The following is a 16,885-nucleotide window of genomic DNA, read 5'->3' as shown; positions in this document are numbered from 1 at the left end:
AATCAGACTGGACTGGCCTCTTAAGTGATTCTCTCGATTTGGAGCAGGCTTGGCTGCAAAATGATGTCTGAAATGTACGTTTTGGTGATTAACTATTAGCAACATTTTAGTATGATCAACAGGGTGTTCATTTACAGAGCAATTTAACACCCCTTGTTAGCACTCGTTAGCACAAGTGCTTCTAACGCTACTGTTACTACTGTAGTATTTCTACTACTGCTCTCTGAATGCTTTCACACTTCACACTGTCCACACCGCTGATGGTTGTGTGCTGCATTTATATGTCCGGATTGTGGTGATCGTGATGTCCCCCATTAGTTTGTGGGCAGAGTGTGTCAGGGTACATCATGCACTTTTTTTGGAGGGGTCTAGTTGGGGTCTAATTACTGGATTTTCTTCAGAAAAAGGAAAATAACTTCTGTCCACCATAAAATGCACCCAAGATCAACAGATGGTGTAATAAAGTGACTGCACATGTAATTTACTAACTCAAAAATGTGGATTCAGTTACTCTTTACAATTGTTTTTATTTGAGGACTTCACACAGTCTAAGAGAAAACAATCCTTACAAGCACATTAACCAGGGGATGAAAGCACGTTTGCTCTGTTTGGCTTTGGATGGACGTTTATGTATTTAACAGCTGATTAGATTTTACCAAAATATATGTTTTAACTTTGTACATGTACTCAAAGAAAGCAGCATGTAAGTGTCCAAATAATTTCAGTTATTAAAGATGCCTTAAGCAACATTTTTTAGATTAACGTAATGAAATCACTCCTGGTTAGGTGATGGAGTTGCTCATGCTAATGATAAATTTTAGTCTTTTCTCACAATCTAATTATGTTCACCAAGCTTTGTAGCACCTAGAGGGTGATCCAAGGAGATTGCAAAACATTTTTACAAGCTAATTAAATATAATTTGTTGATGTTACAGGTTCCCTCTTCAGTCTATTCAGTCAGTCATTATCTGTCTTTACCACTTCTGACCATCAAACTAACAGGCAGGTCATAGAAATGTCCACATCCACTCAAGACACATCATTACAAAGTGTGTTTTATTATGTTTTCAAACCAAGAGTATTGTTTTCTCTGTAAATTAAACACTAATAGATTTGTTTGATTGTTGGGTTTGTGTGAACAGTGTGAATGACCAGAGGAAGCATACAGACTTGAACATTTCTACATGAATTAATTAAATGATTTTTGATGGCCGCCAGTGGGAAGATGATTTGAAACAGAAGTTGTCCTTGATTCTGGCACCTAATGACTAGAGTACTAGAGTCTGACTCCACAAGATTAGGCTTGAAATGTTGTTTTGAGGGGTTTTGTTTGGCACTTTTTCCCATTTCTGTTATGCTGCAATGGCTAGCGCCATGCTAACTGAGCAGATTTTCTAATAACCTTAGGGGTCCATCACAAACTGGCTAAGCACTGTTCATACTAAGCATACAAAGCAACATTTTCCAAACATACTAAATATGCTCATTTACAATGCAGAATAAACAATATCCAGAGTTGAGCAGCCATAAAAAATAAGCCTTGGCTTCAATATTCTATAGATCATACAGATTTAATGAAAAAATTGTGAGAAATTTCTTTTTTATTCAAAGTAACTTTGAAAAAAAATTCAAAATGCAATCCAAAAATAGTAGAGTAGTAATAGAAAACCTCTTTCCAGTTGGTAGGAGTTGTCACTCCTGGTACTCGAGTACCCTCATCAGTGGGTCTCATGTCTCTTTGTGTCCCAACACGGCATCGTAGATCTTCCCAGTGAGGCGGTGCTGGTTGTTGGTGAAGCCAGCAGCTGCCAGCAGGGCAGCGTACTGAGCAGCTGTCCTCTCTCTGCCCTCCGTCTGTACCAGCATGTTCAGGGAGTAGAGCTGCACGGTCAGGGGCCCAGAGCCGTCCTCATGGAGCAATGCCTCCACCAGCAACACAGCACCTCCTGCAGGAGGGGACGGACCCAGGTCAGCTCAGGTTGTTTGTTTGTTCCTTCATGTTTTTAGTTTCTTTCTCTCCTTGTCTGACTGATTCAACAAGTGTCCAGGTAAAACTTATTTAACTAGTGATAGTTTTGCTAACGTAACTGCGAGAAGTTTGTTAAGCGTATCACAATCAACATATTAAGTAACTGCAATTTACTTTGCTCAAACAGTTAACAGGACAAACAGCCAATGATTTATCATTCATTAGGATATTGTGAATTGATGAAACATGTTATAGACCTTTTTTCATAGCAGACATCTTGACTTGTCAAACAGAGTTGTGACTGCTACCAGTTTTAATGTTATTAGCATAGATTATCGAAGAAGTGGACGTAGCCACTGTGAGGTCGCCCATAGGTTTGCGGCGTGCCATTTTGAAGCCTCAAATTTAGCATCTCCATCTTGATTTTGGAGCCAGAAGTGATGTTGATTCCAGAAAGTCCTCACCTCTGGTTGGTTAGGTTTAGGTACTAGCTGCTACTGATGGGTTAGATACAAGGTAGTCTCACCTTTAGCATGTCCTGCTTTATGGTCCATTTTAAACAGGGCTAAAACTAGTATCTAAGACCATATTCTCATTAGGAAAATGTTTACTGAGGCTAATAAATTGGATGAGAGGTAGGGCCATTTTCTCATAGACTTTCATACAATCTGACTTCTTTTTGGAGCCAGTGCATCCGCTCCTTTTTATATACTCAGTGTTTATTAATAAAACCTGTGCTGTTGAAACTACTTCATACAACGACTGGTTGTATTTGCTGTCCAGTAAATTCAGGCTTCTCTACTTACTTGATTCCTTTGCTTTTCTTACTTCCTCTTATGCACACACACACACACACACATCACACATCACACATCACACACATCACACACATCACACACACACACACATACAAAAACACATGAGAGGGTTTTCTGCCTCCTGATAGCTTCTGCTGCTTTTGTGTGTGTGCGTTTGTCTTTGATCTAAGTCAGAAGGACAGATTTTTCTGGGATCAGCTGCATTGTGGGATACAATCTGCCATCTAATTTCAAGCAGGGGAAAAAAAAGTACTCATCTCTTTCACACTCAAAGACACACACACACACACAAACACACAGACCTGGTTTACAGGCTTTGTAGACTCTACTGAGTAGCTCTACGCAGTGTTCGTCAGTCCAGTCGTGGAGAATTCTGGCGAGGACGTAGAGGTCAGCCTCTGGCAGGAGGTCTTTGAAGAAGTCCCCTAAATACACACACACACACACACACACACACACACTCTCACACAATATTACACAAATACTATGACACACATATCCATATGCATAAACCACATGCACTGGAAACCTGAGCCACTGCTATATTTGATTTAACTGTTTCACATAATTATTATTCCTGTTGAAAGCCTTCCACTAATAAGACAATGGTTCTGCTGGTGGTTTACATACTCAAACATAATTAATTCAAGGGGGGGATGTCTGTTGTAATCAAATTATGTCAGAGGCACATGACCTCACATCATATTTCCAGCTGCTGTCTAACATTAACCCTGTATGGACACTAATAAGATGAGTGGACGCGTGCTTGTCCTCCACTCAGTTCCATGTCTTTGCTCTCCACTATGGAATAAAGCACACGGACGTCTGCGCTCATAAGAAAAAAAGAGACAAAAAAAATCAGTGCATTTCTTTTTTCCTGTTTTCCATGTAACAGCTCCCGTTGAGTTCAACACCATCATGGCCATGAGAACAGCGGGAGAGGCAGGAATTGATTTTGGCTCTGGGTTTTCAAAATCACAGGCCGCTGTGAACTTTTTCTCCACATAAGCTTCAGCGCTGGAGAGCGGACACAACAAAACACGAGGTGTAAATTGATAGTTTTGTACACAAGATTTGTACAGTCCAACAGCAGCAGTGATGTGGGAGCGTGGAGACACACAGCTGACACCATACACCGTGCCTCATTTTGCTTATATTTTCATATCAGTGTTGTGTTTGATGATTGACTGAATACATTATGAGAGACAATATCTTCAAAAGATGTTTTCTGTTATTTCTTTATGCTTGTTAGCAGACTGTAACCATGCTAGCAGTAAGCCACATTTAATTGGGATTTGAATGTCACAGGTTCTGAGATCTGCATTTATTCTTCTTAAAGCAAACATACACAGTCCTTTTTATCATGGTGTGGCAAATAATCCTAAAATATAAAAGCAAGAGGTCCTTTACCTGTCACTGAACTTTTGCTATTGTCTTGGAAATATTGTGTCATGCATTACCACTGTGCTTATGTTCATTCAGCATGATTAACACCATGTATGAGCATGCAATATGAGACTGGACATCTTATCTGGATATGAAAAAAAAAAAAAAACAGATGTAAATGCACATAGGATGCATTACTGCATTTGGAGACTCGCACTGTGATCAGATCTTTACAGCCTTATCGTTTAAAAATATTCTATATTTCTTCTATTGTTAACAAATCTAAATCTAATTTGTACGTTTCTTGATACTTAATCTTATCTGCTCTGTCTGAGGCGCACAGCATTAAGCCCATTGTTCCTATTGAAGACATGAAACCTTGAAAACAGGTCACTAATATATAGCTTCAGTGTTTAAAAAGCATGTCAAACAGAAGTAAACAGTGCACTTGGTAGGAAATATTATCAGCTGCAGATGTGGTACGCTAGTGAGTATTTACGACACTGGGAGTTTCTGGAATTTAATCAAAATAAACTACATAGCCCATATTCATGGTAGTGAAGGAGCATCTGTGGTTTTAATAGGTTTTGGACGACACTGCAGGTCTATGGCACAGAGCAATAAGTTATATTCAGCTTGGGCTACGCAGTCAAAACTTGTTATTAGAATTAATTTATTATTGGTTTTGGTCTTTTCAGTGGATTTGTCTACAATTAGAATAATGTAACCATCAGCCTCACAGTGGAGACACACAGGAAGTGACCATTGCCTCCACCACTTCACACTCATTGCTGTGGGTGCGTCAGTGCTTGCAAGCTTTACAGGAACTCGCTGACAAACCCACAAGCTCCAACCAGCAGAATTCAGGTCAAAAGAATAACGATTAATGCCAGGTGTAAATGCAAAGCTTCTGATAACGGATCCAGATAGAGATTGCATGTTAACACCGGTGCGTGTGTGCGTGTGTGAAGCACTGCTTAGATTGACTGTATATGATCATGAATGTCAAGTGATTTCACCCAGTTGTGATGGCGTTACCTTCGTGGAAGCTTATCCTCTGGTCAGCATCGGTGACAAAGTGTTCCCTCGACGTACGCACCACCTTAGGGAGGTCAAAGATCGTAACAGTGCATTCTGGGTAGGCTGACGTGCACTGCTTGGCTAATGCTCCACTGCAGCCTGGAGAGAGAGAATCACATTTAGTTACAGCTGAATGAATACACACAACCTTCAATAACAAGGTAGTGCATCACACACACACACACACACACACACAACAGAGTCACATGAGTGGAAAAGATGCTTTCAGGTATATACCCATTATTTATTTGCATGATTTGTATTCAGTTGTATGTGGCGGCTTTGGGAATATGGTTCATCTAACATTCATGCCAATAAAGCAGACTGAGTGTAGAGTAACTGAGAGATGGGCAGAGCTTGTTGTCCTACTATGGAATATAATCTAAAAAAACAAACACAAGCACACACACACACACACACACAATTTGATCTGATTTCATGTGCATTTGTACATAAACCTTGTTTAGACTCCAGGGGTGGCAACGTTGGTCTGTCGATTGGTTTTTGACTCCACTATGTTGGTCCAGACTAAAATATCTCTTGGGGGTTGCCATGCAATTTTGTATCTTGGTCCCCAGGGAATGAAACCTTAAACTGATCCCTAGACACCACCATGAGGTTGACATTTTAGTCTTTTATTGAAATGTCTCAACAAATGTAGGTTTGATTGCAGCAAAATTTGGTACATTGTCTCCAGAAGATGAATTCTAATTGCTGGCATTATCTGAGTGCACATGTTAGCATGCTGACATTAGCATTTAGTTCAGCCTCACAGATCTGATGCCACAGCCGTAGACTCTTATTGTTGTTCTGCTTACTGTCGAGAGAACCGTATCTGGTTGTAGGGCAGAGGTCAGACCTGATGATTTGAGTGGGAAATGAGGAAATTAAATGAGCACACACACACACACACACACACACACACAGGCGGAAACAGGGATTTAATGTGAAAATATGAATATTTCAACTTGATGCTTTGGCAGCATTATTATCAGCGTTCATGCTTCATAAAACAAACTGAATTTAAAACAGAGAGAGCGACAGAGAAAGTGTATGAGAGAGAAAGAGATAGATGAAGAATGAATAGAGTGATGGAAAGGCAGTGAGGTGGAACACAGGATCAAAGGATCTCACTTTGACAAACCTACAACGCCAACCAGACCGAGGGGTGTGTCTGTGTGTGTGTGTGTGTGTGTGTGTGTGTTTGTGTGTACAGTACAGGGCAGACTGTCAAGCCCTGTAGTGCCTTCCTCCTAACATGACCTGCTGCTACTGTATCAGCCTGTATTCTTACAAGGCTTTCTATTTTACACACACAAACACACACATAGATGCTCTTTGGCTCTCACATCAAACAGGGGTCAGCAGAGGAGAAAAATCAAAGAGCAGCAAGGAGCAGCAAAACCAAACACAACACGCTGTACAAGACCCCAAGCTAACCTGGCTGCCTCAGTTTGTTAATAAAATCCTTTGATGGGCATTTGTGATTTTTATAGTGTGTTTGTTGTTTGTTGTCTTTTTTCTTTATGTGGATTGTGTCTGATAGCCTTTTATTTGTGCATATGTGTGATCAGGTAATTAAAAATGAAAAAAATCTAATATATCATAAATCTTCACCATCACTAGGATAAAAGCCAGTAGTAGTAGTAGTATGTTCTGGCTTGGGTACTGGTGGTGTATGCTCTGCATCTGTAATGAGTCACCAACTGGATACTGGTGACTACAAATGCATCCAACTTACTCAACTGTGTGGAGGAACCACTGAAGGGGAACTACACCGATTTTACGCATAAAGATCAGTTTACTTACAGTGAGGAGCGTTTCCTCAGCCTGTGAAAACAGTTGTGTGATGCACTTCTGTGGCTCTGGAGGAGCTTTGAGTTAAACTGGGGTAATGGAGTTTTAAAGGGTGCCTCTAATGCAAGATGCTATTAACTTACATTTTTGGAGCTTGATCCGTACAAGAGACAGAAAGTCAGGATATCTCAGCTTCATGCTGCATATTATTATATCATATCTATATTTTGATCATTCTTTTTTTTCTCTGTCTCACACATCTCCAAACTTTATGCAAGTAAAATACAAAATTATGGAAGTGCCCCTTTACTGCCACAATCACTGGTTAAAATGAATTAATTCTGATGCTTTTAAAAATGTGTTTAATTTCAGTTATGATCACTTGATAAACTGGATGGATGGACGGACGGACGGACGGACGGACGGACAGATAGATAGATAGATAGATAGATAGATAGATAGATAGATAGATAGATAGATAGATAGATAGATAGATAGATAGATAGATAGATAGATAGATAGATAGGTAGATAGATACAGTATGCTTCAGAACCATGAATATAATTTCCTGAGTTGCAGTAACATTTAAGTAGATGCTTATTTTGTAAAGAAAACGCAAGACAGGTAGGGTGGACGGACAGATGGACGGACGGACAAACAGACAGACAGAGCACCTGAGCAGCAGGTGTGTGCAGACAGCAGATGCAGTGTGAGAGACAAAGTCTTAATGGGACACTGCCTTCACACTCCTGCTGTCCTTATATCTTCCTGTTGATGCAACTTAATGCATAAACATGAACACACAAGCTCACGCTGAGGAGAAAGTCACAGAGGAGAGGACAGAAAAGACAGGAAGACTGTCCTAAATGTGTGTCTGTGTCCATAGGTGCGCACGTGTGTGTGTGTGTGTGTGTGTAAGAGCACATGCTTTAAGTAGCTTCACAGCTCCCCTGTGTGGTCAGCCGAGGTGTCACACCCAGGAGCAGGTGCCAGTTAGTGTTGGTGGAGTTAAACTAGAAGGCATTCGCTCTGAGTTTGAGTGTCTGTTCAGCGCCACTATCTCAGCCTCTAACCTGGTTTAACTGGAACACTTAATACTGTGTTTGTTTGGATAGTGCCCTGAGTCATTTTGGATCATTTTTTAGCCATAAACTAAACATTTCTTTTTAGAAACACAATTATCATTAAAATTTCCATCACTGCTACATAATTATCCATCATCTACTATTTGCGAGTGACTGAAGAGTTCATGGGAGGGGACAACGTTGAGCTCTCAGTTCAGTCAAGAATACAGCATGAGACAAAATAAAAAAGAACAGGCAACATCTCCCAGACAAAAGCTTTTTTTCTCTCCCTTTATTCTTCATATCGTGATGAGATGAAAATGCTTGTGACAACTGATGATTCACTTTTACTTTTTCATTTTTCTCTCCATGCTGTCTTCTTGATCCTGCTCTGGTTCTGTCTCATTTCTCTGCATGTCTTTGGATGCCCTGACCTCACACTGTGGAGTTCACGTTGTGTTTGTTAAGTATTTTTTCCCTCTCACTGTGTTTTTTTATCCCTGTGCCCTTTGCTCTTTGAGTAAAACAATTTTGTAAGAAACCTGATGTTCAAAAACAATATATAAATAAATCAGATTCAACAAAGAACAGCTTCCTTTTTACCTCAAAAGACGACTGACTAGACTGCAACGTCTTGCTTCACATTCATACATTTTACATTCACATTCAGTTGTTATTCTTCTGCTTAACTGTGAACTTAAACTACATTAGTCTGCAGCAAATTGGAGTTACACGTTTCCCCCTCTTATTTCCTGTCATATGCATATTTCTTGTATGTTTAGGAAACGTCTGGTGATATTATTAGGGCAACGATCTCCGCATTAATGTAGACAAAATGCTGTTTTTCAGACTGTTAAGTTCACCATCCATTCGGAAATTCCACAACAAGAAAACCATTGAGTTTCCTCGCTCTCTTGGTTGTCAAACTACAAAATCATGTATTACAGCCAGAATCTGGAGTGGAATAGGCAGACTGTTGTGACAGACATGGCTGGATACTTCACTTGGTCTCAGCAGGCTAAACCCTCTGTCCTGTTGTCTCCAACGCTCCGTGAACACTTATCTTGTTTTCAGTGTAGACCAGCATGCGGCTCAAGTGTTTCTGTAGACAACTTTCTGTTTTAGCTTTCAAGCAAAATGCCCGAGTATAAAATATTAACAAATAGGCATACATGTTACATGTTAACTGTGGTTAACAGTAATTTCTGGATTGCTACGAGCAAACAAGTAAAAAACTAAACTAAACAAAAAACACCCAGAAAAATGTTAAGTTGATCTGCATTGGTGGGGAAACTGGTGAACCCTGGGACTGTGGCACACATCAGCAGGTAATGAGACTGATTGACTGAAGTTTAATATTCATTCAGAAAACAGTCCCATGCGTTTGTTGAATTTGTTGAGCTCTGAAGGAAAAACATGATTTTAACATCATTAATGATATTTCTGATACGCTATGCAGATACCCAGTGTTAGTACTTGGCAGTAGTGAAGAGACACTGCAGGTGGAGGTGACTTTGAATTGCTGACTGATTTACGAAGAGTCATTAACTCAGAGAGGCAGGGGGGGTAATAAAGGTCACAGTTGACTGCATGTGTTGTGCATTTTTGAGCACACGTACTGTACAAATGTGTGTGTGTGTGTGTGGCTGAGCCAGCTGTCTTAGCTAACACATGACACCAAGTATTTTAAATGTTAATGACTTTGAACCCACAACTTTATGGAAATTAGACATGATGACATAATGAGCACACACACACACACACACACACACACAGAGACACAGAGACACAGAAACTTACCTCCAAGGTCGCAGATGACCTTGAAAGGCGAGAGGTCGAAGGCCGTGACCACGTCTTTACCACAGATGTTCCAAATGGAGTTCATTAACTGCATAAACTTCACCATCTCCTCATCAGACCTACACACACACACACACACACACACACACACACACACACACACACACACACACACACAGACAAAGCAGTCAGTCATCTCAGCACTGCCTCTCTTTCATTTATGTCTCTCTGTATTGAGATGAAACTTTCTTTATCATTATCTGTAAGCTGTCACCTAAGGGGCCTCTTGCTTTATGTCCGCACTAATGGACAAACACACACACACACGCGCACACGCACACAGTGCCTCTTCTCATCTACAAAGTTACTCCCCGTGGCGACACAGTGTGTGTCTGAGTGAGACAGGGTGCAGCAGAATAGAAGAGCCTGTGGTGACTGCTGCTGCTCTGAGGAATCTCCACCTCATCACCCAGCACTCTGCCCTGCCATGGGGCTATACACACACATGCACACACACTCACACACACGCACGCACGCACGCACACACACACACACACACACACACACACACACACACACACACACACACACACACACACACACACACACACACACACTTCTGAGTACCCTCTGTTCTGTAACACTAGAATTTTACTCATCCAAACTTCACTGCAGCGAAGTGATCAGCCATCTGATACATGAACCAGCTACAGATGACACGGTGACCTCCAGAGGAACTTTAAAAGTGAGTCATTGTTGCGGCCTCAGACTCTGATTACATTGGATGTGAAAAGACGAAATGACTGTGAGGCCAAACAGCAGACTGTCAGCTTTAATTTGCGAACATTTTGGATGTACGTTATTGAATGCCCCCTAACGATAACATCTGCAGCCCTTTTTGTCCCTGATTGACTACATTTACATGCAAACTATCTCATCTTGTCACCAATTGAGGAAAAAGATGCTTAGCCCGGTTATCTCTGTCCTTGTGTGTACATCATTATAGCATCATCATGGTTTGTGATCTCTCTGCACTGACATGTCTTGTACTCCTCAGCATCCCTGCAGGTCTCTGTCGCATCTGTACCTACTGTCAGAGTTATGGTTCATGGCTGCCTGATCACTGCTGTGTGTTTTATCGCTGTCCTGTTGCTTTAGCCTCTCCATCGTATCAGCAGCAACAGAAGAAAACAGTGACAAAGTATGGTCCACTTTGACCAGTGATTTTATGCTTTCACCTCCACCAAGACTGAGCACATTACATAAATTTTCAGTGTAATGTGTGTGTCTGTATGTTTGTGACCGCTGTGAATTCTGTCCTAATTCCACACTACACTAATTCCCTCTTGATTTTTGACTGTAGGCTTGCAAAAGTGATAAAAGTATTCATAGTACACTTGCTGTGCTATTGATGGATGCTTTTGTCCCACCGGTCAACGGAGACGCTATTCACGGCTGCTGAGCCACTTCTACATCCTGGAGGACAAAAAATAATCTATTACAAAATACAAATACATACTTTAGGATAAGAAATCTGTGTCTGCTACATGCGTGTGCCCGTCTCTTTCAAACGTGCCTCTACCCCTCAAGATAGCACGTGATACTTTAAATTAGGACCCATGGCAAACATGAATTCAATAAAAAGTTCCACCTATTAAAACTGCATTGGCAGAATTGGGTGGTTTTGACTGGGGACCTCCAGGACCTCAATACATTGGTATTTTTGAAGAACTCTAATTAAAAAGAAAACCATGTCATAAAGTCATTAGGGAAAAAATCAGCTCATTAAGTCAAGAAAAATTGGGATGATAGAATAAAACAAGACAAAAAATCTACCTCTGGGGTCTGCGGGTGCCCCACTCGGTGGGATGAAGGGTAACTATGCTTCATTTACCAGTAAATGTGCTACATTTTTCACGTTTGCTTCTGTATTTCAAGCTCTTGTCTTAATTATTTAGACTAAAAGAATGTATATGATGATCACATCAAGTATTACAGTATCAAACCCCTAAATATGTTTGACCCATCAGACACATATACCTGATTTGTACAAAATAATAAGAACTCATCTGTAGGGTTAAAACTTCTAACTGTGCAATGTCTTGTATATTTTTTGAATATCTCTCTAAATCCATGCTTTTCTCCCAAAATCTTTTCTGCTTCCCCAAGAAAGATAATTCGAGCTGTAAATTATTCAGGTGCAGTACACGTGGCTGGTTAAATGGTGATGAGTAAACAGGAGTCTGAGTCATCCAGCCGGCTTTGAAGCATCCTGCTCCTACCACAAGAATGCAGTGAATGACTTCGGAGGTTGTTTCCCCTCGCTAATTCACAGTATTCGCGGGGGAAATCAGTGGGGAAAAACAACTGCTACTCCACATTAAATCAATTGTGTGCAGGTGCAGATTTTTTTTTTCTTGTCAGGTATTTTCATTTTAAAACAATTAAGGCTGAATTGCAAATTCATCTGCACAAGTGTGTATTAGGTTATGTGTGCATGCTTCAAATTTTGAATATTCTGATTATGCATGCATCTTTTTCCAATGAGGCCGTTTCTGTGAGATCATCGGCTCCTTTTCAAAAGGATGTGAAAACAAAAAAGGCAAATACAGAAAACTTGTGCAGATGATAACAAAATTCATTGTGGTATACATCCAAAGAAATATTTCAAATTTCAGTTTCCTCTGCTTCAGTGCTTCAAGAAAAATAGCTAATTCGTACATCTGCACATTAGTATTGGTACATTTAATTCTATAGTTAAATAATGATAATGGAAATGTGCCTTTTAACATCCTCTATTGATGCACCCACCAAAGTCCAGTGGTTTTACAAACCATGCCAAGTTATTCCACTGTGTTTCAGTGTTTGATGGTCTCTGTCCCTCTGGGTCTGGCAGCGTTCTACAATACAGAGCCTCAGGCAGGTCGATCAAAATCTATTAGCGAACAAAGTGTGAAACTTTTAGCGTGTGACCCCTGAAAACTGCTGACCAGCGGATCAGTGAAGCATTAAAACTGTGGGGACTAGATACTATAAACACACAAGACCTGAAGGACAGTGGCAGATATATGCAATCTTTCTCTTTCTCTGTTCCAAGCATCCTCACATCGCTGCCCACAGTCTCTCTCTCTCTCTCTCCCCCCTCCCTCTCCCTCTCTCTCTCTTCCTCACACATCCTCTGCCTCCTAATAAATCCCACAAGTCCATTCTCTTAGAGGGGAGAAAGAGGAGTGACAGACAGGCTTAAGATGGAGAGACAGGGATGGAATGTAAATGAGCAAGAGTCTCTGATCTGTTTGACAGTGAGTGTGCGTGTGTGTGCGTGTGTGTGTGCGTGCGTGTGCGTGTGTGTGCGTGTCTGTGTGCGTGTGTGTGTGCGTCTGTGTGTCTGTGTGACAAAGACAGCTTCTAACCTGTAGAGAGCTTGAAACAGGTCTTTCGAGCTGACTCCAAAAGCCTTTTCATACTGGTTTCTTCCCTCTCTAGAAGAAGGCAAAGACAGAAATACTCATACATGATGACCACATTATACAATTATATTATAATCATAATTGCTATGTGAGTGTAAACGTGGGATCGGGGTCTAGATCTGTTTCTGTTGTATCACCTCATCATCAAAGAAGAAGCAGATAAAACCAATAAGATCAGGTGTGTTAGTGAGTGTGATATTCTATCTATTTTAGGTAAATTCACATGTTTCGACAGCACACTGCCACCCTGAAGAATTAGTCATTTAGTTCAAGATACCCTTATCCTCTGGGTATCGTCTCTACATGTGTCTAGATGTGTTGTCAGCGCTCACAGATGGACTTCACTTGTCAGCCAAATTGAAGTCATGCTGTCTGGGAACTGCTGGCGGTCCTGCCTCAGACATAACAATGAGACTAAAATCCATCTTGAGACACTGTTCAAACAGAGCAGGAGGACCAACATCTACATCCTCAGGCCGCAAATTAAACCTGTAGTTCTCAGCGGCCCTCACTGCCTCACAACTGAAGATTTTACTTTTCTTGGTTTGCTCATTTAATTGATTAAATCCTACTTGTGCATTATTTATTATAGCATACTACTGCAAATCAGCCACACATTTATTTCTGTTGCTTTCTTCATTTCTCGTGGCTTCGTTTTGCCTCCCCCTACAGCATTTTGTGTCCCCAACTTACATCTTTAGCCATATTTTTTGTTATTCATAGTTTATATTGTTTATTGTTTTGTTATTATTGTTTAAAAGATTATATTGTTCTCATACAAAATGATCCCAGATTCAGGTCTAGTATAGGTATAGTACCTGGATATCACTACACAAAGTGTATGGCCCTGCACCCCAACGAGACAGTTTACGAGATCGCATCACTGTAGTCAGGTTTACAAAATTTAGTATGAAAGTAGAGAATTTGAAGCAAAAAACCTTCCTTTTCAATTTCAATTATCGATGAATTGTTTTAGGAAATAATCATATAATGCTGTTTTTCAGTGCTTCACAATTTGATTCTTATTGAACATCACTATTTCCTAACATTTTATAGCCTCTAGGACAAAACTTTTAATTTAAAAAAATCCATTTGCTCCAGTGCTAAGCTGCCATCACCTACAAAGATGCTGGGAAAACACAGTGGTGATGGCATCAAACACACTGAACATGGAAAAAAAAAGTCATTCGTTACAGGCTCACCGTGGACGATGAGTCTCGACAGGAATGTGGCACAAACTCTCTCTGTTGTGAAATTGTGTGCAAAGCAGCAGGCAAGGAAGTGGCCACGCTCAGTGTACTGACCTGACAGCGTCGGTCAGGTAGTGCCAGCAGAGGTAGATGGTCCTGGAGCTGTACTGGATGGACTGGTACAGGGATAGAGGACTGGAGCGGGTCAGGTAGACACTGGCCTGTTCTGTGTTACTGTAAAGCACTGAAAAAACGGTGGTGGGAGAGGTGGAGGATGAGAGACAGAGGAGGAGATGACTGAGAATGAATCACTGCAGGTGTTAAGACGAAGGGTGACCTTTTATGCCTGCGTGGGGGACAGAGACAGACAGACGGGACACGGGGAAGTGTACATGCCGGTGGTGCAGCGACGGACAGTGTAATCAATGAAGAATATGACAAATGGGCAAAAAAGAAATAAAAACATTGCAGTAAATCATGATAACATAAGCAGTGTTCAATTATTGTAATCAATAAAGACAACTCTAGAAAGTGTTTGATTTCTCCAACATGTCACACGCTTTTCTTAAAATAAATCACGTAACACTGTTTTAAATGAACGAGAAGCATCATTACTGCTATTAGCTGTGCATCTCTGGCTACTTCAATGTGTGTGTGCGCTGACCTTGTCCATCGTCCTGGTGTGTGTTGAGGAGCTGCATGCCACTACAGGCAGCCAGCAGCCTCTTTGTGCCATCCAGACTGGCTCCAACCGCCTGACTGATCTCCTCTGCTGACAGGGGGCGCTCTGCACCCAGCAACGCATCAAACACACCCAGCTCACAGGAGGTGAAAAGAGTCTGGGTCCGAGGGAAACGGTGAACAGCAAGATATAGCAGAATGGAAAAGAATAGAGCTCAGACTAAAAAGGACTTGTTTTAACAGATGAATTATAAAGAGACATTCAAACTGTCACATTAGCATTTTCATTAATACCGTACTGTTCTGCACACCCTGCATATCTTGAGATCATTCTTTTCATTTCCCCTTCACACCTTCTGACATCTTAATTCACTAGCCTTTTTTTGCCTGTCTCCATTTTCAATTTGCTCCTGGGACGATTTGTTTACTGGGATCATTTCATTTAAGCTTCATCATCCCGTTACAGTGAAGAAGGTGGTGGCCTAGTAAATAGAAGGCGCATTAAATTGACAGGCCACAAAAATCTAATTAGTGCTGTATTTTTATTTTTTTGCAGTTAATTAGTATTTTCATTTTTGATTATTAAACAATAATTTTCTGGAATAGTCCTTTGATCTATAACATATCTATCTAACTAACGTGGCACCTTCAAAATGCACAAGCAACAGTTAAACTGAAAAACAGAAACTTGTCAATTTTGCTTGAAAAATCAAAAAGTTGGCAATTTTCTGTTGATTGAGTGATTAATTAATTGACTAATCATTTTAACTCTCAACAAACTACATCCATGCGGCTTTATTATGTTTGATGCTATTACAGAATCATCTATCAAGAATGCCATTAACTCAGTTAACCTTTGAGCTGACGACGGGAAACTATCGTTTCAGTAACTTAAACTGAGTAAAGGTGACCCACAAAGGTCTATGTTACCTTGGAGATGAGGAATCCTTCCATATACTCCAGTATCTTTCTGGGGTATGTGTCTGCAGCAGGTATCCCCTCAGATGAACCCCCGTCTCGTTGTTCAGCCATGGCCACAGCTTGGACAGGTCTCCTCCAAAGCCTTCTGGGTGTTGTGCTCCTCCAGGCTCTTCTACATGCAAAGTGAGCCTCCCTGCTAGTTTGTTCTGCTCCCTAGACGCCTCAACAGGTATACGTATGAGCAGCAGTGAGGACAGAACCAGACAAAAGCTACAGAAAGTGCCCACCGAGCAGCAGTGAGAGTGGCAGTGGGCTAAGCTGATTACAGCCAGATAACCCAGATTAGAGCAGCGGCTCAGTCTGCAATGGACAAAGAAACAACTCTGTGGCAATACACTGCTGCCTTGTTCATTATCACTCACACTCAAACGCACTCGGATGGAGACGGTCAATCATGCATTCTCATACCAGACCTGTTTTCCACAGTTTTCATGACCTCAAAATGTGATCAACATGTCTGGAATACCAAACCTTTGAGACCAACTGTTACATGAAAAACATCTCCATACGACCTGAATGCACCTACGCTGGGAGACTAACATGAGAGTTAAAGCAAGAAAAGATTTGTGAGCCTGAAAAGTTTCCCAGAAGCAAATGTGAACACTGTATTCAATCAAGTATTATGAGACTTTAAAGCTGCTCTGTGCTC

The 16,885-nt window shown here is 40.9% G+C and overlaps 1 protein-coding gene across 1 annotated transcript; it reads right to left on the bottom strand.

The window, feature by feature from the left end:
• Nucleotides 1–1,728: 1,728 nt before the first annotated feature.
• On the bottom strand, nt 1,729–16,287 carry asmt (acetylserotonin O-methyltransferase). The gene is made up of 8 exons (XM_070838529.1): nt 16,186–16,287; nt 15,239–15,413; nt 14,689–14,818; nt 13,328–13,396; nt 9,915–10,033; nt 5,212–5,352; nt 3,090–3,212; nt 1,729–1,946 (listed from the first exon to the last, which is right to left on the bottom strand). Exons 1-8 carry the CDS (start codon nt 16,285–16,287, stop codon nt 1,729–1,731), a joined length of 1,077 nt encoding a protein of 358 aa, XP_070694630.1.
• Between the last annotated feature and the right edge of the window lie 598 nt (nt 16,288–16,885).

This window comes from Pempheris klunzingeri, chromosome 10 (assembly GCF_042242105.1).
Source record: "Pempheris klunzingeri isolate RE-2024b chromosome 10, fPemKlu1.hap1, whole genome shotgun sequence".
Classification (NCBI taxonomy): Eukaryota; Metazoa; Chordata; class Actinopteri; order Acropomatiformes; family Pempheridae; genus Pempheris; species Pempheris klunzingeri.
Note: the sequence above shows the minus strand (reverse complement) of the source record. Positions and strands in the feature narration are given on the sequence as shown.

Bases quoted from the DNA above. Each gene is read 5' to 3' on its own strand.
- asmt (XM_070838529.1), bottom strand. From the start codon at position 16,287: ATGGCTGAACAACGAGACGGGGGTTCATCTGAGGGGATACCTGCTGCA. The intron at 10,034-13,327 runs GTTAGAAGCTGT...GTGTGTGTGTAG, and splicing joins CTGTTTCAAGCTCTCTACAG to GTCTGATGAGGAGATGGTGA. The intron at 5,353-9,914 runs GTAAGTTTCTGT...CTCTCTCTCCAG, and splicing joins GGTCATCTGCGACCTTGGAG to GCTGCAGTGGAGCATTAGCC.